At 38.3% G+C, this 24,127-nt stretch overlaps 4 protein-coding genes and 1 pseudogene across 4 annotated transcripts; 4 read left to right on the top strand and 1 right to left on the bottom strand.

Moving 5' to 3' along the window:
- The first annotated feature begins 3,695 nt into the window (after positions 1 to 3,695).
- Positions 3,696 to 8,917, top strand: LOC137953626 (uncharacterized). The gene is made up of 5 exons (XM_068801071.1): positions 3,696 to 3,786; positions 4,654 to 4,713; positions 5,858 to 5,914; positions 7,940 to 8,043; positions 8,185 to 8,917. The coding sequence occupies exons 3-5, from the start codon at positions 5,881 to 5,883 to the stop codon at positions 8,590 to 8,592; spliced, it is 546 nt and encodes a 181-aa protein (XP_068657172.1). The 5' UTR covers positions 3,696 to 3,786; positions 4,654 to 4,713; positions 5,858 to 5,880; the 3' UTR covers positions 8,593 to 8,917.
- Positions 8,918 to 9,474: 557 nt separating this feature from the next.
- Positions 9,475 to 10,677, bottom strand: LOC137953848 (uncharacterized). The gene has a single exon (XM_068801370.1). It carries the CDS (start codon positions 10,656 to 10,658, stop codon positions 9,627 to 9,629), a length of 1,032 nt encoding a protein of 343 aa, XP_068657471.1. The 5' UTR covers positions 10,659 to 10,677; the 3' UTR covers positions 9,475 to 9,626.
- A 441-nt stretch (positions 10,678 to 11,118) lies between these two features.
- On the top strand, positions 11,119 to 14,877 carry LOC137953741 (reticulon-like protein B8). The gene is made up of 6 exons (XM_068801235.1): positions 11,119 to 11,280; positions 12,769 to 12,956; positions 13,045 to 13,225; positions 13,298 to 13,439; positions 13,732 to 13,801; positions 14,571 to 14,877. Exons 2-6 carry the CDS (start codon positions 12,779 to 12,781, stop codon positions 14,738 to 14,740), a joined length of 741 nt encoding a protein of 246 aa, XP_068657336.1. The 5' UTR covers positions 11,119 to 11,280; positions 12,769 to 12,778; the 3' UTR covers positions 14,741 to 14,877.
- Positions 14,878 to 16,979: 2,102 nt separating this feature from the next.
- LOC137952706 (glutathione S-transferase F11-like) lies at positions 16,980 to 18,266 on the top strand (annotated as a pseudogene).
- Positions 18,267 to 20,299: 2,033 nt separating this feature from the next.
- On the top strand, positions 20,300 to 24,013 carry LOC137953395 (uncharacterized oxidoreductase At1g06690, chloroplastic-like). Its single transcript, XM_068800779.1, has 10 exons — positions 20,300 to 21,116; positions 21,597 to 21,691; positions 21,790 to 21,830; positions 21,915 to 22,076; positions 22,160 to 22,182; positions 22,294 to 22,365; positions 22,473 to 22,640; positions 22,808 to 22,890; positions 22,973 to 23,035; positions 23,268 to 24,013. Exons 1-10 carry the CDS (start codon positions 20,909 to 20,911, stop codon positions 23,448 to 23,450), a joined length of 1,098 nt encoding a protein of 365 aa, XP_068656880.1. The 5' UTR covers positions 20,300 to 20,908; the 3' UTR covers positions 23,451 to 24,013.
- The last annotated feature ends 114 nt before the right edge of the window (positions 24,014 to 24,127 follow it).

The following is a 24,127-nucleotide window of genomic DNA, read 5'->3' as shown; positions in this document are numbered from 1 at the left end:
CCTCCTAGTTTCATCCATCGAGTTAACGTTTATGACTTCCATCCCCATGAACTCACTGATATGAAACATTTTCATTCTTTCCTTTTCCTTTTACAAAGACATTCATTTTTTGTCGTTTCGATTAGCTTTTGTCCTCATCAGGTCTTTTTAACTTGACTCAATCTTGTCTTCACTAGACTGCTATCATTCATTTCTTGCTCATCGTTGAATGTTTCTCTTTTCGTCTTGACCATATTTCTTTCTTATATTTGATAGAAACTTACGCAACGGTGACTGAGGAGTGATACTTCTTCACTCCGAGGACACCCAAATATCCCAAAGGAAACCGACCAAATTGAAGAGCAGCCAATGGTTTCTGAAAGGCCACTGGCAGCTTCCAAAACATCATGTCCCAGGGTTAGTTGGTCGACCACAAGAGATAACTCATCTTCCACCTACTATAGGTAGACTCTAACTACCTTTGTGCCACCAAAATGAACTGGCTCATGTATGACTAAGGGCTTAGCAAGGTAGGCTTACTTAGGTCATGCATCAAATTGTGTCTGTTTCTTGTTTAGTTTTGGTTTACATCTCTCCTTTAATTCCCCTTTAATTCTTAGGGTTTGTACATATATTTGACGTATGTATGTGTTGATAATCTTCTTGTAATTGATAATGGTACAACTGGATTCCTGTGTATGATATAGAATCCACTACCATGAAGAAAAAAAAGATCAATACAAGTGATATGGGTGTTGGAGTAAACTCCACGAGACAATTTCAAGATGAGGTTGTTTCTTCTTTGGATGCAAATCCTTTGATGAGTTCTTCATTGTCGATTGAGACTTCCACAATAGACTTCTTTTTTTATTAGTCGTCAGAGCTTGCAGAGACTTCATACGGTTTGCAAGTTGGACCATCTGTTGCTTTTGTTGTTACAGAGTTTGACCAACCCCCCTTATTTGATCACTTGATGATGATGCCCACAACGGTTTTGCTTGCTGGTCAGTCCTCATAATGACTTGATGATGATGTCGACAACATTACCACTTACTAATCATCAACCCTTCAATGATCAGTTTATCATGCCTACAACAGTCCCATTTGCTTATCAACCCACATATGATGACCTGATGATGATGCCCACAACAATACCACTTATTGATCATCAGTGCTCAGACAATCAATTCGTCATGCATGCAGTAGTCACATTTGCTGATCAACCCGCATAAGATATCTTGATGATGATGCCCCCAATAATACCACATATTGATGAAACTTTTTTATTTTTCTTTTACAAAGACATTCATTTTTTGTCGTCTCAATTGACTTTCATCTTCATCATATCTTTCTAACTTGACTTAATTTTGTCTTCACCAGACTGCTACCCATTCATTTCTTGTTCATCGTTGAATGTCTCTCTTTCCTTTTTGACCTTATTTCTTTCTTATATTTGATAGAAACTTACACGATGACGATTGAGGAGTGGTACTTCTTCACTCCAAGGGAGAACAAATATTCCAAAGGAAGCTGACCAAATCGAAGGGCAGCAAATTGTTTCTGGAAGGTCACCGATGGCTTCCAAAATATTATGTCCTAGGGTCAATTGGTGAGCCACAAGAGATCACTCGTCTTCCACCTGCTACAAGCAAACTCTGACTACCGTTGTGCCACCAAAATGAACTGGATCATGCATGACTACGGGCTTAGCGAAGTAGGCTTAGTTAGATCATGCATTAATTCATGTTTGTTTCTTGTTCACTTCTAGTTTATATCTCTCCCTAACTTTAATTCTCTTTAATTCTTGGAGCTTGTACGTATATATGACATACGTATGTACTGATCATCTTCTTGTAACTGGTAGTGGGCACAATTTAATTTTTACGTATTTCATAGAATCCATTGCCATGGAAAAAAAAAATATACCAGTACAAGTGATTTGGGCATTAGAGTACTCGACATGAGACCATCTCAAGATGATGTTTTTTCTTCTATTGATGCAAATCCTCTGATGAGTTCTTCGCTGTTGACCAAGACTTCCACGATAAACTTCTTTGTTGATTGGTTGACAGGGTTTGTGGCGATCTCATACTGCTTGCAGGTTGAACCATTTGTTGCTTATGTTGTTACAAAGTTTGATTAGCCCCCCTCATATGATTTAGGCATTAGAGTACTTGACATGAGACCATCTCAAGATGATGCTTTTTCTTCTATTGATGCAAATCATCTGATGAGTTCTTCGCTGTTGACTAAGACTTCCACGATAGACTTCTTTGTTGATTGGTTGACAGGGTTTGCGGCGATCTCATACTGCTTGCAGGTTGAACCATTTGTTGCTTCTGTTGTTACAAAGTTTGATTAGCTCCCCTCATATGATCACTTATTGTTGATGCCCGCATCAATTCCTCTTACTGACTGCTCCTCATATAATAACTTGATGATGATGCTAGCAACATTACCACTTGTTGATTAGCCCTTAGACAATGATGCCCACAACATTACCACTTACTAATCATCAGCCATTCGATGATCAATTTATCATGCCTGCAATAGTCCCATTTGCTGATCAACCTACATATGATTACTTGATGATGATGCCCACAACAATACCACTTACTGATCATCAACGCTCAGACGATCAATTCGTCATGCCTGTTGAAATCCCATTTGTTGATTAACCCACATACAATGACTTGATGATGATGCTGAAGTCCCATTTGTTGATTAACCCTTTCTCATTTGTGATGAAAATGAGAATGTCCTTCTTCGTCTTCCTTGTATTGGTTAGAGAAAAAGGGTCACCCATATTTTCTAATGTTTTAATAATACTTTTTACATAATTATGCAGTTAAGGTTGACTTTTTTCAAATTCAATAACAATTTACTTAAATTATTTTAAAAATATTGAATTTAAAGAAATTTTTTGTTAGTTCAAATATGATATATTAAGAAAACTATATCCACACCATCATATTTAGAATTATGACAAAATAAGAACATGATGCTTTCAAAGCTAACATTTTTATTTTTTTTCATGGGAAAAAAATGTTTGCATGTCACATTGACTTGTCTAGTTGATGGTGAATATGCCATTTTGATAAAAAAAAAGTTATGCATATTTTTATATTTAAATAAATATTATTTTAGTTTTTAATTGAGAAAACCCTATTTTTAATCATTTACTAATATATGTACTTGAAAAATTTATAGTGGAGAAAGTCTAGTGGTGTCATTTTATTTTTTTACCCCTATTTTTGTTTATCATTTATTAAATTAAAATAGAATAAAGAACTTACTCGATTAAGTATTTAGGTAATTTTATTTAATTATCCATTTATAATTTATTAAATGGAATCTGGAAGATTTACTTAATGATGACCTGATTATATTTAAAATTAATTCAATAAATTTTTATTTGAGTTACTGTATATTTGAGATAAAACATGCTTATGTGTTTTAAGGAATTTATAATATTTTTTAAAATAATTTTACTATATATTATTATAAAATTATTTTTAAAATTTAATGTATATGATTATGTATTTTTTAAAATTTGGGATTTTATAATTTTATAATTATTTTTATTATTCTTTCTTATTCATTCATTAAATATGTAAATAAATAATATATAAAATAACTTATTTTCTTTTAGGGCAATTTATCGGGCATAACATTTCCATCTACTAAAAAAAGCCTTTTTCCTTCTTTGGTCTTCGTCTTAAAGGTCCACTTCCTAGTTCCTAGCTCCTCCTTGCTCCTCACTGCGGCTGCCAGTCTCACCGTCGCCTTCGTATTAAGCACTTTGAGGTAACTCTTTCTCTCCCTCTCTCTCCACTCGGATTTGAGGGTTCTCTTTGCTCTTCAGTAGAAGCTCTGCCATATTCGTCTGTCTTCAGGTGGTTGATACCAAAGATCGACCCGTAACTAAGTGCCTCTTCGCATTCTTAATTTTAAATTTCTAATATTCTTTCATTGCTTTTCTAATTGAGATATCTCTTGTCTGCTTTAAGGGAGAACTTGAGGTATAGGATTCTTACTTTTGGTTTGTGTCCAATTTGGTGTGTCCGGTATTTTCTTTTATTCCCTCCTTTTTTTAAGTGAAATGCAACAGAACCGGGTTTCCCTTTTCTGTTTTTCTCTTCTCCTAGAAACATAGAGATGAAAATAGTACCTGTATAATCAAAACTTATAGAATGATTTCTTTTTTCCTCGGTTTCTATCTTTAAGGACAGTTGTCCAAATTTTTCTGTTTATTATATCCAGTCATTTGGCCTTCAGTAGAGATAAAGTGAATCCAGTGGAGTCCTAATGAAGAATTTAGTAATCTGGTTCAATCCTTTTTACCTCAGTTTCTATCTTTGAGGACAATTGTCCAAATTTTTCTGTTTATTCTGTCCAATCATTTGTCTCTCAGTAGAGATAAAGTGAATCCAGTGGAGTCCTAATGAAAAATTTAGTAACCTGCTTCAATCCTTTTCGCTAAGCAATCAATGAAAAATTTATGTTCTTGAACAAGTTTTAGCACAAATTACTAATCACTCAATTTGTTTTTATGAAGGAGGAATGAGTTAAAGAATTAGACTGAAGAACTCTATTGCTTCTTTTACTTTCAGTTCTTCTTTCGCTTAGAGATTTTCCGATTTGCTGATTTGGTCTTATTGGGTTTGAGCGTAGGTTACCAAGAGATACGATAGGCCTATCATTGCCATTCACACCTTGCTCTCTTGGTTCCAGGTTTGTCTCTCATGTCTCTGTACTCTCCTTTAACCTTGTTTTCTAATGTTCTCACTTGCTTAGATTGTTATTTAGAATTTTTTTGCTTAGATTTTTTATATTTAAAAATTGGTGATAGATATTTATTCAAAACTGCAACTATTCCACAAAATTGTTTGTCAAATTGCTTAAATAAATACTCATTGCATAAAATTGCTGAGGCTTTTTTGCATAAAAATTGCATAAGTTGGCGATTAGGACATTTTTGTTTCTGCGTTGGTTTCTTGTGGGACGTGGTTAGATATTTCTTTGGCCTGTTGCTTGCCTGCTGATTTCATGTTACAGTTCCTTTTTCTGCATTGGTTTGCTTTAAACTTTTAGAGCTTGGTCTGTAAGTAAATGTAGTTTATAGTATGCTTTTAAAGTAGAACCATATAATATATTTTATTTAATTATGGGTCTTTTGATTTTTTTTTTTTATGATATTCTAAGAATATATGGAGAGGGTGAGCTATAAAATTAACTCAGTCAAGCAATGTAGGAGAAGAGCACCTTCTAGACATCGGTTTCGGAGGACATTGTGCACAGAAGGGAAAAACAAAAACATAAGTGACTTAAAAAATAGTTTAAAATCAATCAGCATATTTCAAACATCATTGGCTCACGATTCATATTGTTAAACCCAATAACCTTTGCAAAGAAATAGAAAACATGAATTGGACATGGTAAACTTTATAGTAAGAAGAGGAGCAAACAATGCCCAAATGAGTTTGAGGCTTCAAGATATTCATGGAAATATACTCTAATCTGTCAATGGAGGAGAAAGAGCTTACTTCCCACATTGAGTCATTAGCGTTCTTACTGGCTGGTCTTTTATGTCACACTGATGAACATTGATTACAGTAGATACAGTAGATTCTGCAGACACGTGTGAGAGTGGAATCCATTTTCTCACATTGACAAATATCCAAGTAATTGTTGAATCAAATACTTAGTCCATGGTTGTTCGATAGGATGACATAATTGAGATGAATTATTTGCACTCAGAAGCATGGTCATAGTGTAGCTTTGCTTGCACCATGGGGTATAGTACATTGTATTATGTATTTCCATCTTGAGTTCTAGGGATAAGGGTTTGACCTTCATTTGTTGTTCCTCCTTGTAGGATTGACTCTGGAAGCAGCAGATATGGTTACTCGTGTAACTTCTGCTTGGCGAACTGGTATCTGTTATCAAGATAGTTACTCATACTCCGTTATCTTTACTTTTTTAAGGATGCTACTATCCTGTTACATCAATTTCTTTAAACCTCAATTGGAAGAGGAAAATGCTTTGACAGAGCATGAGAAATGTTATCGATCATTGTAATGATAGTGATGAAGGCAATCTAGGATAATTACATAATAAATTTTGTGAATTTCAGTAGAAAAACAAAGCACAATCAGACTTGTGCTGAACTAATGCAGTTTTAAACTGTTTGAACTACTATCAAAGCCAGATAAAAGTGTGGCTCTATTAATCACAAGTCTTTCTACCAATTCATAGAGTTCTTAGTCATGTAAGATGTTAAGTTGTTTTATTCAATTGTAGGACAATGCTATCCCTAAACATATAAACAAATATATCTGAAACATGGAATAACTGATGACTTGTTCATGGGTAATGCACCATGCTCCGAAGATGTGAAAACATCCAAATGGCAGTCCTATGGCTCCTAACTGTGTAGACAATATCTTATCAATTTTGATTGCTGTTGACATGTGTTGATAGGAGAGCTATAATTTTTTTAAAATGTTTTGAAATGGTGATGGTATTAAAAGGCCAAAAGGCCAAGAAATACACTTAGGAAGGAGGGGTCCTAACAATGAAAGAGTGGAGCCTTGCTCCTTTAGCTAATGAGCCTACTACATGATTTGGTGACCGACTTACATGGGACCAATTAATTGCAACATTGTGAGGTCTTTAGTCTCATCAAAGTACAGCAGTGTCCCTCAAAATGAAGATGGTCCTGAAATCTGGCTCCTTAGATTCTTAGGCCGGTAAGTAGTGCTTGGAGTTCTGGATTTGTGAATCAGAGACACCTAAGGGCCCAGCATAGGATAGCTTGACAGCTTCATTTTATTGGTGAAAACCCCCTCCAAAACCAGCAAGACCTGGATCCCCAAATAAACCCCAATAAAAGTTTAACTTGTTGCATGCACCAACAGGCAACTGTTTTAACACCGAGAGGTATGCAGTCAATCTCCAAGTACTTCGAATTTGACCCCCTCTGAATTCACTGAACTGAGGAGAGCAAGCCCAGCTGATCACATGGTTAATGATACTTTCAATAGCTTGATCAGCATTTCTGTCTGAAATGTTTATGGTTTCTCTTGAGCCAGAATTTCCAATAAACATTGGCAAGGTAAGAATTCTTGGTCATTGAAGTCCTTTAAGGTATCTGGAAAGCAGAGCTGTAAGCGCAACTTGGGCAAAAATGCCAACCATATTCTCCTTGAGTATTCACAATGCAATAAATGATGGTGAATGGGCTCATTGAATCTTCCACTGCAACAAGAATTCACCATGCTACTTGAACTTGTTGGAATGGTTGCATTAGCATAATTGTTTGTTAACAGATCAATTTTATTCTAAAAGGTTGAGGGGATCTATTTAAGCTTAATTATGACATGGGTTATGAATGCTTATGAAGAAATTTCACCTAGGCGGCCATGTAATTAGAAGCTCAGTGTTTTGAATGTGATCACCTTTTATGTGGCTACCAATACAGTATGTAACTCAAACATATCTGCATCTACTAAAAAATTTATAAAAATATTCAAGTGCTAATTGTACCCTTATGCTGAAAGTATGATGAATGAGGGGCTTGATTGGATTTAGTTTTAGTGTCAGGTCTTCATTTATTGCGTGCAGTGGGAGCCATGTATGGGATATCGTTTACCATTTTCTTTATTCCTGCTGAGGAAATCTTGAATAATTGAAGGGGGTGGTCAACAGATGCATTCAATTTTAATGATTGCTGCCTCTTTAAACCTTCAGGGAATTATGCTCCTTTTCAGTGTTTAAATCAATTAGAATTTTGCAACAATTAGAACATGTTATTCAATAAGGTTTTTTAAATTTCACGACAATGTTTGCCTTTTCTGTTTTTCTAAATTATGTGCTTTGTATCTATTTTATAAACTCTGTAATTATCTATAGTTGTGGGAAAATTTTGACATTGTGCATCTTTTTTGGTTATCTGCAGTAGGTAATTTGCTATTGGAATCCCTTGGCAACAACTCCCCAGGCTTGCTGAGAACACCGCGGGATTTGGTGGGAGGGACAGGATGTGGCAATTTCTTATCCCAGGTTTCCTAGTTTTCCTTTTTGTAGTTCTTCACAATTTTATTCATCCTATGTGTGTTAAACTTGTCGCTGGACCCCATTTCCTTTCCTCTGAGGAGCTCCATCTAAAGCATCTTTTTTGTTGCTTTGTTGCATTACCAACAGTATAGGAGCTTCATACAAATGAGGACGAAACTCAAAGTGGTCGATAATTCAGGTGCCAAGCGGATAATGTGCATACAAGCTCTCAAGGGAAAGAAGGGTGCAAGACTTGGGGACACCATTATCGCATCTGTGAAGGAAGTTCAGCCCCTTAGGGTGGTGAAAGGAGGTAAAAATCAATCTGCCAAGGAGAAAGTTAAGAAAGGAGATGTGGTCTATGCAGTGGTTGTGCGTGCTGCCATGCAGCGAGGGCGTTGCGATGGTAGTGAAATCAAGTTTGATGACAATGCTGCAGTCCTTGTCAACAAGCAAGGAGAGCCAATTGGATCTCGCATTTTTGGCCCTGTGCCTCATGAGCTAAGGATGAAGAAGCATGGTAAAATTTTGTCTTTGGCAGAGCATATAGTATAGGTTTTTTTCTTCTGGCAGGAACATAAGGCTCTTTTCAATAGACTGTCAACTACTTTGTCCTGAACTTAGCCGTTGAGATCTCCTAGGTGGATGCTTCAATCAAAAGATATTACCCCATGCATGAAGTAGTTCTGTAGTAGTTTTGTTAAATATTCAGATTTAAGAGGAATTATTGAATTGCTTATGATTACCAAAACTTCAGTCTACACACCAACCCTCTGGGATGGTGCAATGGTGGCTCTAATCCACTGTATGCTAGCTATTAGTAAACCTAAAGAATTGTTCTTTTCCATTGACATATTATTGCTAACCTAATCGACCTGGATCCAAACTTGTTATTAAGAATTGTGACCAAATGTTCTATTATGGTAATTGGCATCTTATGGCTTCGGAAAGTATAAGTAAAGAAAACTGTGCAAGAGAGAGAGTATCTGATTATGGAGGGAAGAGTGAACTGGTTAAGATTTTAAAAATAGTGAAGATAAGGAGGAAAGCCAGAAAGAGAAGAGGACCTAGTAAAAAAAATACTAAAATTAGGGAAAAAACCTAGTTTGGTTTTAATGGGTTGGTTTGGGTCTTCAATCAAGACGACACAAAAAGCACTCTTAAACCATGCAGCAGCAGGGAAGATAAGATCATCCAGATCAACCTGCCGTCAAATTCAAATAACCTAACTTCAAATCAAATTTGTTCACCTATCCGGGTTAATTTTCACAATATTTTGTTATAGTACTTCAAACCATAGATTCCAATTTAGATTTTCTCTTTTCGTTCGGTTCAGTTTCGTGTTCACCGTATGCAGCCAAATACAAAAGGCAAGAAAAATAGAAAACAGGAAAAAGCTTCAGTAACGTCGTCGCCTGTAACTATTCCAAGACGCTTTCTTCAACCCCCAGCCATGGCTGCTATAATCTTTTCAAGTTCAGAAAATGAGAAAGAGAAGGAGACAACTTTAGCAAAACATTCTACTTTTGATTTCATTTGTATGGTTCGACAGATATTTGAATGAATTAATTTTTAAATCCAACTTTTGATCAATCTGGTCTACGGATCTTTCTCAGAAGGGATTCACGTCCAGGAAACGGATTCAATCTTCCTGGAAGAGCCCGCCCTTGTATTCCTTTATATTCTTCGTCTTCCTTCACTCCGATTTCTTTCTTCACTTTCTTCATTTGCAGTTCCCTTTGAAGCCGCTGTCTTTCCCTTCTTTCCTCTCTCTTGGCTTTGACATTTTCCACTTCTAAAGCCGCCTCGTCTGCATCATAATACCTGAAGCCATCCTTCAAATATCCAACCTTTTTCTTCTCAAGACTCCCAGGTTCCGTGGTCACTCTGTTGTTTTCTTCAGTTTTCCGAAAAGCAGAATTTCTACCATAGAAATCCAGTCTGCTCAGTCTGTTTCTTCCCATATTCATGTCTATGTTGGAAATCCCAACTCCTCTGCTTACACTACCCATCTGCGTGTTTCTTCTATAATCAATATCTTCGTCTCCTGAACTCATTTCTTGGATGCCCTTACCGTATTTCTCCCTCAATCCCAACCCCTTGTCTGCAGCCCGCAACTCCCCCTCTGAAGTCATAATTCTCGGAATCCGACCCCCTTTGGACGTCCCAAGTAAAGCAAAATCAACTCCTTTCCACCCAATCTTGTCATCGTTATCCCACCCAAACCTCTCGCTGATTTCAAGCAGATCGGCGACGGGCTTTGCAGAAGTCGAACGCCTCGAATCGTTGCCTTGTAGTATGCTCTCAGCGTGCTCCCACTCCAACCTATCTTTGTAATATGGGTCATGCAGCACTTCGTCCGCGAGCTTTGCCCACTCCTCGTAGTCCCGTGCTCTCAGATTTTTTGTGACCCATTTGAGGTATGTGGAAGGGAGGGTACCGAGCATTCGGCCTTTATATTTGCCAAAATCAATGACTCTGTCTCTCGCAGGGAGTTCTGCGTAGATGCTTCTGTTAGGATAGGTCGAGCGCAACAGTCTGAAAGAAGGGGAAACAGCTGGAGAAGAAGAGAGAGAGAGAAATCGAGAGGAAGAGAAACATGGGAGCAGAACCAGACTCATGGCGAAGAGGGAAGCAGAAAAAGGCGCTGAAATGGGATTAAATATATGAACAAGGTTTCTCTATAGAGGGCCCCCCTCCCCTTCGCTGAAAATGAGACCCCTATATCTGGCAATAAAGGCATAGTGGCATAATAACATCATGGATATTGAATTATGAAATCTCCTAATAGCAAAAGCAAAACCCAAAATTTTCCACTTTCGATAATAGCTATTAAGCTGATGACATGTTTGATTGAATCGTAAGAAATTGAGCTTCATTTTTATACTTCAAACTTCAAAGAAACCCAAAATCTTGAGGGGATTTCGTGAAAGCAATCTCTCTAATTTTCTATCCTCACACGTGAACGATTCGGGTGTTTGTTGGATGATTCCAATCCAAAGAATCACTGGGATTTTGTCACGTCGCCTGCCATTTTCCATTAAATTAAACTGAGATTAAACAGTGTGATTAACCAAAGTTGAAAGTAAATGCCGTCGCTCGCCCCGATGTCTGCGGGTTTTTTATCCTGCAGAGAGCAGCCTTTGATTGGCGGTTGAAAGTTGAATGAAAAGGAAAAAAAGTCTCTTGCTTTCTCGTAACTAGCAGCTGTGATTCTTTCTTGATTGGAACTTCGAAGAACTGGTTAGTCTAGGTTCCCCAGTTTTTTTTTTTTTTTTTTTGGGTTCGATGTTTGTGATTTTTTTTGTGGTTAATATGAAATGATCTTGTTTGGGGAGGAAAGATTCAGGGGAAGGAAGCTTTCGAGTTACGAGGAATTTGCGTTTTGGCTGTTGTTGTTGATTTTTGTGGTCGTCTGGAGTTATTTCTGCTGGATATCTCTTCTAATATTTTTAATTTTTTATTTGGAGTGATTTTGGAAGTTGTGTTAGAGAAAAGGAGATTAGTCGTCTATTTTTCTTGAGCGGGTTATAGGTTAATTTTGCTTTGCCTGCTAACATTTTGTTTAATCTCGTCAGTGAATGCAGTTTTTTTTGCATTTTGTATATTTTGTAGTTTGTTTGTTGAAGGCCAGTAGGAAGTGATGTTAGTTCCTATGAAAATTTGGGGCTTCAGTAATCTCCATGCTCTAGTTGCAGTGCTCGCGTTTTTGTAGTGACTTGTGATTGATCAGAGCTTCGACCTCCTTGCTTTGTTTTATTTTTATTTTTGTTGGTTCTTTACATTAATTCAGCGATGGGTCCTTTTTTTCTTTCTTTCCTGGTTCGTTTCTACTCGATTTTCAGAGCTTAGCTCGGCTGAGTTATTTGAAATCTACTGGTCGTTATTTCAAGAAGAAATGAATATTTCATACTTCCCAGCTGATTAAAATTTCAGAATGATGCGAAGTCTTGGTGATTTTTCAGAATCGTTTTCTCGTTTCTATTTCTTTTGGTTCTAAAATTTCTCCTAAAAGAATATGGAAGAGCTAAATCATCTAAAAGACCTTGCCAGAATCGGCAAAATCTCGAAAGTTGTTTAGATCTTTCTACTTTTACTGTAGCTAGTATAAATTATTATTAGCTCCTTGATGAATGAAAGCTATATTTTGTAAAACACAGCATTCGTCTGTTTATCTACCATGCTTTTCTTTTCATTTCCCCCGTCTGCCCGTGGGCAGCTTGTTCTTTAATACTTTTTAGAAGATCGTATCCATTTTGCGCAGCTGCTTCTTTTCTCTCTTTGTAATTAGATCCTGAATCTCTGATTTGAACAGTTTGCCAGAGGAACTTGTATTTGCAGATGATATTTTGTGCCTGCTACAACTTGCGTTTCCCTGTTTTTGTTGTGATCTCACTCACTGCTAATCATGCTTTTTCGTTTCTTTGATTATTTTATTTCCAGTTTCAGGGCATGTTACTGCATCTATCGAGCTTATCCTGATGAATCTGAAACGTAAAAAATTTAGTTGAATGACTTGACTCTTGTCATGAGAGCTGAACTTTTGGTTTTGCTTGTTTATCTTTGCCCACCTTTGTTTTTGGTTGCTTCTCTTCTTTCCAAGTATTTTGTGGTAGAAATTTTCTCAGAAGTTCTTTATACTTTTAACACACCTGAAGCCTGTTAAGAAGCATAAGTATCTGAACCTAATATTCATTTATCTGATGCTGGCCTTTCACGGTCATGTTGAAGATAGCAGAAAATGCCTGAGAATACAACACCTGAGAATATTTTAAACAGCATCATGGAAACATTTGCTGATAGTGTTCCAAGGCAGAAGTCAGCTACATTTTTTGAGGTGGAGACTTCTGTTTCAGCACAAATGAATAGACTCTTTGGACGCCAAAAGAGTATTCATAAAGTTTTGGGTGGTGGAAAATGTAAGTTTACTGTCGTAGTTGTTGTGTTTGTAGTACTTCATTTCTTTTGTTACTATTTTTCATGCTCATTTGTGATATATGTGTGTAGCTGCTGATGTATTACTGTGGAGGAATAAGAAGATCTCATCTGGTATGCTGGTGGGAGCAACAGCCATCTGGGTGCTATTTGAATGGCTTAACTATAATTTCTTGACTCTTGGATTTTTGGTGCTGTCTGTTGGAATGCTGATTCAGTTTGTTTGGGCCAATGCTTCTGGCTTAGTAAACCGGTTAGTGAAACTGTTGGTCATATTTTCAACCAATAGTGGGATCTGAATGATATTACTGGTCTTCTCCAACAGGTCTCAATCTAAGGTACCTCGCCTGCTGATACCTGATGAGCTATTTGTCAATGTAGCTGTAACTGTTGGCGCAGAAGTCAATCGATTCTTAAGTTATCTTCAAGATGTTTCAACTGGGCGAAATGTGAAGCTGTTTCTTATGGTTGGTCCTAACATGCTTTTTTACTCGATGCATGCGATAGCCTGCTCTCTTTCTACTATTATAGGATAAAGTAACAAGATTGGGCAAATGTATGAAGTAAAATAGAAAGCTCTTACTACTACTTTCAGTCTGAGATGCTTTTGAGAGATTATATTGCCAAGGTGATATTATCATCTCTCTGCTCTGATGCTTGTGTTGTGTGGCATTTTCCTGCAAGAAATTCTTTCTGAAAAATGTCTCTTAGTTGCATCTTTTTGAAGGTTGAATTACTAAGTTCAGTAGTTCTGTTTAGATCATTGCAAGCTTGTGGGCAGCTGCCATTATTGGGACCTGGTGTAATTTTCTTACTGTTGCATACATTGGTGAGTATCTAACTTCATTGATCCCAAGTATTTGTTTAAGTAGTTAACTTAGATTGTTTAATTTTGTGTGTGCAAAATGTATGTGGATATGGCAGTGCATACAAGTGCATTAATTAACTTCATTCAATTACTTGTCCTTTATGGTTAATTTTGGAAAAGCCTCTGGCAACTTAAATATTTCCCATGGACACTTTTCTTCACTTTTGTAGACGAAGGTATTTCTTCTTGTTTCCTTTGAAAGTATTCAATACATTTAATAGTTAGTAATTTCACCGTTGAGTTGCCATTCCTAAAAGTAAATTATTAAATTTGTCATTTTTAAATGTTACCCGAGGAATACTGAATTGCAAATCAGGGAATAATTGTTCAAGCTAAATTTCTGAATCTATTCTATCATTGAGTAACCAAGATATTCTGTCATCTGGGTCTGTTGTTGTTATTTTTATGTCTTTCTCATCTTTCCTTCTACCCACAGATGCAAAAAAAGCTCAGGCCCTTGTGAGGCTTCATCCCAAAACCTCACAGTAATTAACTCCCCATAGTCGCCATTGCACCAAAGATCCCCTATCCCATATGGCTCTTGATTCTTTCCTTTTTGGCAAAAACATTTTTTTGAACAGATAATAAATTGTTTGATTCAAGTGTTTGCGTACATGGATCCTGCACTGTACCCCATAATATTTGTGTTTGTATTCCTAAAATCCATTCATCAAAGTCTCACTCACTAATGGCTGGCTGCTTTATACTTGGATTTTGGTTGGTTGGTTAGGTTTTGTTGCTGCCCATACTCTACCGGTCTTCTATGAGAAGTATGATGACCAAGTTGACAACTTCATATACAACCTACTTGGGCAACTTCAGAATCAATACCGAAAGCTAGACTCCGGCGTTCTCCGCAGAATTCCCAAGGGTAATATCAAGTCAAAGAAATCCAATTGAATTTGGCCATTCTTTGTGCACTTGTTGTAATCATATCTGGATATGGGGAACAGAACATTTTGTACCTTGATATTCAGAGTACTAAAGAAATTTTTGTATATTGATTCTCTCAAATTGTTATTCACTTGACAATTTCTAAGATCGATTGCCTTTAGTCTAGAATTGTATTGCTGGAGATTCTATTCCTAGCGCATTTTTTTAGCAGATAGAATTGTGGAGTGTACTATCTGGAGTTGTTTGGAAAGAGAAAAAGGGGAAAGGCAGAGATGAGAGATGAAGTCTGTGGCTGGCAAGTCCAGCTGCTGGTATGGCTGTAAGCTGATGTTAGTGAGAGACGAAAGAAGAAAGCGGTGATCCCCCTCTGGTTTACCTGAGCAGGCCGAAGCTGGTGGCTGTTGATGAAAGAAAGAAGACGTGGACCATTATTTCAAAAAGGAAACCAGAAACACTTGGTTTATAACAAATGCATGCATGTCAAGACAAACTCATATTCTTACAATGCTAGAAAGGGGTTTATCTTATAACTGCAAATTCATTCCTTTGACATACATCACATGATAACTACTCTTGCAATTTACCTTTTGTAGGCTGGTTTGGAAGGTATTTTGTATATCTGTTATTTTCTCTCTCAAGTTCTACCATCAGACCTCTGGAATTTAGAGTTTGGTTGGGGTCAAAGACTCTGCTACCTGTTTTGTCTTAGTTTTTGCATCAGTGACTCTCTCTGCCTCTTAATATATGACATAATAAGGAAAGGTATACCACTACAAGAGATACATGACATAATGTGTCATTTGGTGATTGGGCACACCACAAAAAGTCTAAAACCTTTAGGGTTTGCTTGGAACCCCTAGAAAAATGAAAATTTGATCATTATTATTTCAAAAAATAATTAGTAAAAATAAAATAATGATTAAATTTTCCTTTTCATTAACTATTTTTGGGAATAATAACGGTCAAATTTTTATTTTATTTTATTTTCGTTAGGGTTCCAAACATACCTTGAGAGAGAGATCTATGGCCTATTGGAACAACATTGGGCTAGTTTCACAAATTCAATCACCAAGGAGAGCATGAGACCTACCTTCCTAATTTGTTAACAGAAACAAGTTTGATTCATGTGGGATAGGTGGGTTCCATCAGATCTCTCTTTTTCAATTTCAGGCTTCTCACTCCTTTCTACCTCAACTTAGATCTCTCTCTCAAAAAAAAAAAAAAAAAAATCCTCTGAACTCTACGTGAGAGTACTCTCCACCATCCTACATGGACTCATGCACGAGCCAGAGGAGGCCGGAAGTGTGCATGGTTTACTGCCTCCACATGCAGGCTGTGTCCACCGAGCAGATTCCATAAGCCCTCACCTTTGCCGGGCCCCACAGGCCACCTGTACGCAGCTTGTGGAGGTGACTCCTCCAACAAGACCATTCTCCCACATCTATCCTCTCTTTCGGTCTTCACTTGAAAAAAGCTCCACAAGTCATTGTGGCCATTCCTCTGCAATTTTCAAGGAATGTTTCTTGTTTCAGTCACTTTCTCTGATGATTATAAATACATGCTGAGGCCTGAGTTCCATGTATCAGAGTAGCTTCAAACCCCTCTAGCAGTCACCTCTTTTTCCCTTTCAAGTTTCAACTTCTGCTACAATGGTGGTTGTCATTCGTGAGGAAGTGGTGCTGTTCTGCAAAGATTATGAAGCCGAGAACCAGAATGGTTTTGCTTGTGCAATACATTTCAAGAAGGAGAGCGACGGTGATGACGACGACGATGATGACCGGATTGACGTTGCGCCGGCTGCCTGACGTCGAGATTTGAGGACTCAATGGTGTCCAGTAAAAAAGTAAAGACATTATAGTGTCTTTATATAGACGTGAAAGAGTACTAGGGTTCACTAAGATATTCTTCCCATGAGGAAGAATGACAGTGTTCATGTGTTATGGCAATTGTCTTCATCTATCTTAAAATATTCTATCCTAACATGTACTTTTAAATTGTTGAGTCTCTTCTCTGGTTTCTCTCTCTTCCAACTGTTTTGTGTAGTGGAAATCAATATTCACTTATAGTATATGATGAAGATGAAGCGCAGTGTAGAAATAATCTGCTGCTCTCAGTGTTGCTGAAGTAGAATAATTTTATCATGAACTGAAGCAACCTAGCTTCTTTTTCAATGTTGAGAATTTTGTGGCACAACTTGTTAGCACCAAATGCTGTGTAATGACTGTAAATATAGTCTTTCAGACACATGGATACTGAGGAGAGGTTGGGTAAAGGGTAAAAGCAGATGGGTTACTGTTCTCTGATTCTCTTATTCTGCGCTGTTTCTGTCCCCCCCCTGCCATTTTTTTTCTGGTCAAAAGTATTCCCAGAGGGTTTGATGGGTAAGAAGGCGTGTTAACCACCAGTTCGGACCCATTACTGCAAATACTTCTCCACTGTTTGCATTCATTCTGAAATAAAACCTTATCGTGCTGCTACTGGGTAGATGAAGTTGATTACAGTTGGAAGCGGTAAGCTCCAGCCTTTGTCATTTCTGTAATGGCTCCGATAATTTACTATAAGAGGGAGCTCATTTTGGTCTGATTACACGGGCTGTTTGCAAGTGTTCTAGTGATTCCTAGTAACTTCTCTTTGTCAAGCATAGTATTCCTGGAACGAAGAAATATTGCAGTGAAAGTCTATGATTCATACGAGTCCGCCTGCTCTCTGAGAGCGATATCTTGCTTCACAAAAAAGCTAGAGTTTCTCGCTAGACAGGTGAACTTCGATCGCTGCGTCATAAGATCCATTCAATCTGAAGCTCAAATTTCTGGTAATGGATTGTTATTCTTCCCTTTTTTGGCTTAAATAAAGAAGCCAAAGTTTCGGCTATTCTTTCATGGATCCGCAACCGTTTGGACAGGTTACGGCCATCGAAGATGGAGACTTGAAGCTGTTAGGTATATCTCTCTCCGTTGCTTCAATTCCATTTCGAAAAAAATTCTGTTTTTTATTTGACTTGGTTCACTCCGAATCAAGAGCAATCGCGAGATACATCGCAACCAAGTACGCCAACAGAGGTCCTGATCATCTCGGCAGCACCCAGAAGAGCGAGCACTGGCTGAACAGTGGCTGGAAGTAGAAGCCAACAATTTCAACGATCTTGTCTTCAACATCATCTTCAACCTCTACATCCTCCCGAAGAAAAACCGGGGGATCAGGAATTCGCCAAACAATGAGAGAAGAAACTGGCCGGAGCGCCGGACATTTACGAGGAACGTTTAGGTGCAAGCAAGTACCTGGCGGGAGAGTCGTTCACCATCCAGACCTCAGCCATCTCCCCGGCACCAACTTCTTGATCACTGAAGTTAGGAGGGGATACCTGGTAAGAGAGCGGAAGAATGTGAACAGGTGGTGGGAAGAGATCACAGGCCGGCCAGCTTGGAAGAAAGTCTTGAACGAAGCCATTATTTACTGGCTTCTGAATAAAGGGAAGGTGGCTCCCATTGAAGTATTAATCGGAAGAAACTCTATTGGAAGTTTCATATCGTGATCAAATTTGAAGCTAACCAAGTCCACTATCATAAAATGTGATATTCAAAAGCCTATCAGATCGAAGTCTTTCTTCTCTCTCTCTCTCTCTCTCTCTTTTAGCTTTCCCCTTTCCTCAGCAGCCATCTTTGATTCTCTCGTCATCTATGTCGTATTTCTTCAAAATTTTCCTATTTTACTTGGTTTAGGAAATATAATATTCCTTCATTTACATGTTTTATTTGTAAACTCAAGCAGAAATGTTTTAATTACTCCATCATGCTTATTTCAAATAGGTGAGTTAAATATGGTTTGTATAGCTGAGCCAATGGTGCATGGGAATGTGTCATGGCTGACACCATTAACATTAAAGTATTAGCACCATTTCCTCCTCTTGACTGGTCAGGTTAGATAACATTATTTACATCCTTCTCTTATAGGGTGGGCATTGGTTTGGGTTTGATGAGAATCCAACCTGAACCTAAGTACCTATTTCACCCTACATAGAGGTTGGGGATGGGATGGGGAAGATAACCCACTAGGTTTTGGGTCGGGGATGGATTTCACATACCCTACCCTAGATGTGGGGATGAGGCAGGCCTGGGTGGGAAATATGGGAAAATGGGGCAAGGGAGGTGTTGAGGGAAATGAAGATGGGGTAGGGCTGGAGTTACTTTTCCAACCACCTTTGATTCTTTTCAGAGTAGGGTTTCAAGGTTGGGTTTGGTGGTCTGGCTCAGGTTTTCAAAAACCAGTCTCAGCCCACCCCTCTTCTCTCTTGGGCATAGAAGGAGAGAGAGAAATAAAGGAAAGATAGAATTGAACCAATCCAAACTGGCTTAGCCAAAACCACATATCATAGACTTCCATGTATCCCTCTGTCCCTCCTTATTTTATTTTGCAGTCTAAATTGTTTTTTTCTGATATATTTTCCTTCAGACATTTGTACACAGAGACTGGTGAGAATCTAAACTAACGAGTACCTCAGAACAATCTACTCCACCTCTCTTCATCCACGTATGGAAGGAAAACACCAACCCAAGTTTTTTAATTTCTGTAATCGACGATTAAGGCCACTATATAAGCCATTGATGTCCTTCGTGATTGTCAGAAACATACATACACACTTCTCCTTCCTCAGCCTGCAGAAATCTTCCCAACCATGGAATGCAAAGCTTTTACTCTCTTCCCATTGCTCATTTTACTCTTCTCAGTGTACCCTGACGTGTGCCAAGCAGGCCGCCATCTCGTAGATATCTCAAAGCAGGCAGCTCCACCACCAGTTCTGGGCATCCCAGCGCTTCCAAAGCCTACATTGCCGCCAGTGCCTGCTATGGCGTTGCCAACAGTTCCAGTAATCCCAAGCTTGCCAAAGGTTGCACTGCCGCCATTGCCTTCCATCCCCACCATCCCTTCCATTCCTTCCATTCCTACCATCCCCTCCATACCTAAAATTCCCACCATCCCCTCCTTTCCCACGATCCCAACTATTCCCACTATCCCGAAGATCCCTTGATTTCGGTCTACACTTCCGCAGGTTATGCGTAATAAGTTAGTGGGAAAATTATCCAGTAAGAGCTTGTAATGGGATTACTTCCGCACTTGTGTGTTATGTTGTGAGAGTTTAATTAGTTGTGTATTCGAGAGTGATATATCTGTCGTGTGTTGGTTATATGGCTTGTGGGCATCTTCAAATTTGTGTTTTTGTTCATTTCATGGGAGAAGGTATAGAGAAATTTGTGTTATCTGTGTATGGTCTTGGATCTCAAGTTGTAGAGCTAACTAATCTACCAGTATTGTCTCGAAGAACTCTCTGAAACTGCAAGAACAGGAGTCCCCCGTGCCATAAAACATCTGGGGTTCTTTCACTGTCGCCCGTGGAAAAGAGAAATTATTAACTCCCTAAAGATACTTCAACAAATATAAGAGAAAGAAAACAAGATCTTGTTTAACATATTTCACTTGTCAGTCAAGCTCAACCAGAAAAACAACATAGCAAGTGGAGTCCAAAGATACCACTGTTTGTCGCTGTAACAGCGTACCCAGAACGTGAGATCTACTACTTCGTCTCTTCCACTCGATCCGTTTAACAGTTTAACTGCTCAAGGTTGAATTATCTTCTCTCAATCTCTTCTACGAATCAAAGAGAGAGATGTGACTTCCCGTGTAGTTTTTGCCAATCGGAACCAAGGCAGAGGAAAACAAGAGATGAAGCCAGACATGCAAAAGGATTTCCTCCAGACCAGGAAATGGGTTGCAGAATTCCAAAAGAAAACTACGAATACGCGAAATTATTGTGCTTTGTAAATCGACCCAGAAATATCTCAGGAACCATGCGTTTTTCTCGTGTGGCTAAAAGGAATTTCGTCTTGTCTGTCTCGAATCCTCCATGTGAAAATCGTCGTGCGATTGGCAGCCTGAGTTGGAATCAGACAATCTAGTGGGGCTCTTGCCGTTTCCATGAATTTCAGTGGTTGCTGTACACTCTTCAGAAAGATGACCTTTGTACGAAGTTATTTTCGTCCTTCTCGTTCCTCATCTCTTCACAAAAAATACTTACAGACCGCGTTTACAAGCACCGGAGTGTATTTTCTTCCTCTCTTTGTTTTTCTTCAAAACTCTGATTTTGAGTGAGCTCGAAAAGGCTTCAGAACAATATCCCAGATGGCTTTGATAGTCGGCACTGCAAGTTTCTCTCTTTTCCGTCACAGAAGGACCGCAGTAAGAGCTATTACCTCTGAGGAGGTAACCAGTCTGAAAATTGACGAAGATAAAATCAAGTTGGGAGGATCTGATTTGAAGGTCAGTAAGCTCGGAATTGGCGCTTGGGCTTGGGGAGACACTGGCTACTGGAACGACTCTCAATGGGATGGTATGTAAATGATTTCAGTCCCAAATATATTAAGAGCCTTCATTGTTCATATTTTGCAGGGGCTAAGAGAGTGTTTTGAGTAAAGATTGTATGACCCTATCCCTGTATACCAGTAATGATAATATATAGTTCCTGCTTCTGGTTTCTGATTTTAATATTTCCTTCTTTGCAATAAGAAAGACGAAACTTCTTCTTTTGTGAAATTAGAAGCTTAGGAGACCAGGAAGTTTGTAGATTTTCAAGTTTCGCACCAGACCAACTCTGCTTTTTCTTCTGTTCCTATATTGGTTTTGGCTTACTGGCTTTTTTATTGGTTTATTAGGATACTTATTGAAACATAAGCTGAAAACATACTGAAAAGGGGAAGGTGAAGATGAAAAGAACTTATTTTATCTTTTCAACTTTTTCGATTGTTAAGAAAACAAATGAATACTAAGTGAACTCTTTTCTTTTTTAAGTTTATTGGGTCTGTGATGCCAGATAATAAACTAAATGCTGCAAAGGCTGCCTTCAATGCCAGCTTAGATAGTGGCATAACCTTAGTAGACACTGCTGAGGTCTATGGTGAAAAATGGGTAAACAGTTTTTTTCCCTTAATTTCTCTTCCCATCTTAAGATCGGTTATCAGAACTAAGGTCATGAATTTGGACTCTTAATACTCTCTCAAATGCAGTTAAATTCAGGTGCAGTGAATTCTGAAACTCTGATTGGAAGGTACTGTTCTTATGTCCATCCAAGACTTTCCATCTCATGAGGGTGATTTCTAGTCATTGTCTTATGTTACTATGTTTTTGACAGATTTATAGCAGATAGAAAAGAAAAGGGTCCAACTGAAGTAGCAATTGCAACAAAATTTGCTCCTCTGCCATGGAGGCTAGGGAGGCGGAGTGTCCTTCCTGCTCTCCAAAATTCACTGTCACGTCTGGGGCTTTCTTCTGTTGAACTTTATCAGCTTCACTGGTAAACCAAACAAGCCCATGCATTCTGTTAAGACTGAAGTGAGAGTTTTTAGAGACTAATAAGATGGTTTGAATAATTTTCAGGCCAGGAATTTGGGGAAATGATGGTTGGCACCCCTTCTAACCTTTGAGTTTGAGTTGCAAAGTTTATCATCTCCTTGTGGGAAAAACTGATGGTCAGTCTTGATAATCATTGGTCATACTTGTTTCGATTTCAGGGTATATTGATGGTCTTGGTGATGCTGTTGAAAAGGGTCTCGTAAAGGCTGTGGGAGTCTCAAACTACAATGGTACAAATCACTTCTGCTTTAGAAATTCTTATTCACATTAATTCTCAAACTAAGGCACTGTTTGATGAATGAGTAGTTTGATTACCCAGATTTATTTTGTGTTCCAGAACAAAGTCTGAGAAAGGCATATAACCAGCTTAAGAAGAGAGGCATTCCACTGGCTTCAAATCAAGTGAATTACAGCCTTATATACCGGGCTCCTGAGGAGAATGGAGTGAAGGCAACTTGTGATGAGCTAGGTGTCACCTTGATTGCTTATTCACCAATGGCTCAAGGCAAGACTGCAACAAGTGCCTCTTATTCGACTGTGATTTCAATCTTATGTTGCCCTTTATGAGTGTTGCTAAATTGTTTGGTATTTGTGAAGCAAATCAGTTGCCTCTACAACTTCCATTGCAGAATTTTAGTTCTCATTATGTATCTCTTTCTGGGTCATCTTCAGGTGTTCTCACTGGAAAATATACAGCAAAAAATCCACCCAGTGGACCGCGTGGAAAAATTTACACTCCTGAGGTCCTTACACAGGTACATCATTTAACATTTTAACATTCAAGCCTATTGTTCTTCTTCATCTACAGAGTCTTCACTGACCATATATTTATTACAGCTAGAGCCAATGTTCAGCAGAATCAAAGAAATTGCGCAGAAGTATGGCAAAACATCCACACAGGTTCACATCAGATTCACTGATTTGGGGCTACGTTACCAACCAAAGTTTATTAAGGATTAAAGATAACAGATTCACAAATCTTCTCAGGATAGAAGACAGAGAAAACTAAAACACTTCTAGATGTGAAATTTGAATTTTGCATGCCTAAATTCAGAGTTTTGGTGCAATTTGAATAGATTTTTTCTTCATCTGGCAAGAAAACATGTTCTAATAGACAAGGTCCTTCTCACAGGTGGTACTCAACTGGTTAGTTTGCCAAGATAATGTGCTTCCAATCCCAGGTGCAAAAACTGCAGAACAGGCCACAGAGTTTGGTGGCGCTCTTGGGTGGAGATTAACAAACGATGAGATTGCCGAGCTCAGGTCATTGGCAGCCAGAGCAAAAGTTGAAGGTTTGGTCATTGAAGAGAAGTAAACAGTGGATACTAGAGCTTAGACAGATCTGATACCAGAACCAATGGGGATAGAGATGAAACTGTTCCGAGAACATATTGGTGTTTTTTCAGCAAGAAGACACTTCTCATATCTGCTCTGCCCGCAAATGATAGTAACAAGAACCAGTATATAAAGGAAGATAATGAGTTTTCCTGTCCCAGTTGACAGTAACATGAACCAGTATATAAAGGAAGATAATGAGTTTTCCTGTACCAGTTCTCTCCAGTTGACTGCAATTGTTTGAATAGATTTCCCAAACAGGTATTTTCTAATTCAGGGCTTACCAGTGGGGTGCCTGGTGAGCATCACCAGCTAAAATTTACCTGTCATGCTAGCAGAGTAATATGGCACTAAAGCATGGGTAAATCAGAAGCTTGTTTGGTATATCCACGATAGAATGTGCATATTCCTTTCTGCTGTTTCAAGAAATCAAAATTGTCTGACTCTTTCTTACTTTTTAAGGACCCAGTTTTCTGTGTCTGGGTTCTTGAAGTGATTAATGGAGGACGCTTCAAGTCGTCTCTTCAACTCTGCTGGAGCCATTTATCATTCGAGTGTTTCTGAGAATCCATTTTACTGTTAATTTCGACGGAGCAGAGTTAAAGAAGTTGGTCAAAATAATGGGAATAACTCCCACACAGGTTTAGACTCTCCTCT

The sequence above is a fragment of the Aristolochia californica genome, unplaced genomic scaffold, assembly GCF_029961685.1.
Source record: "Aristolochia californica isolate CCGP_79_NKW_82.1479 unplaced genomic scaffold, dmAriCali1.0.hap1 SCAF_16, whole genome shotgun sequence".
In the NCBI taxonomy this organism is placed as follows: Eukaryota; Viridiplantae; Streptophyta; class Magnoliopsida; order Piperales; family Aristolochiaceae; genus Aristolochia; species Aristolochia californica.
The sequence above is the reverse complement of the archived record's forward strand: the minus strand, read 5'-3'. Positions and strand labels throughout refer to the sequence as shown.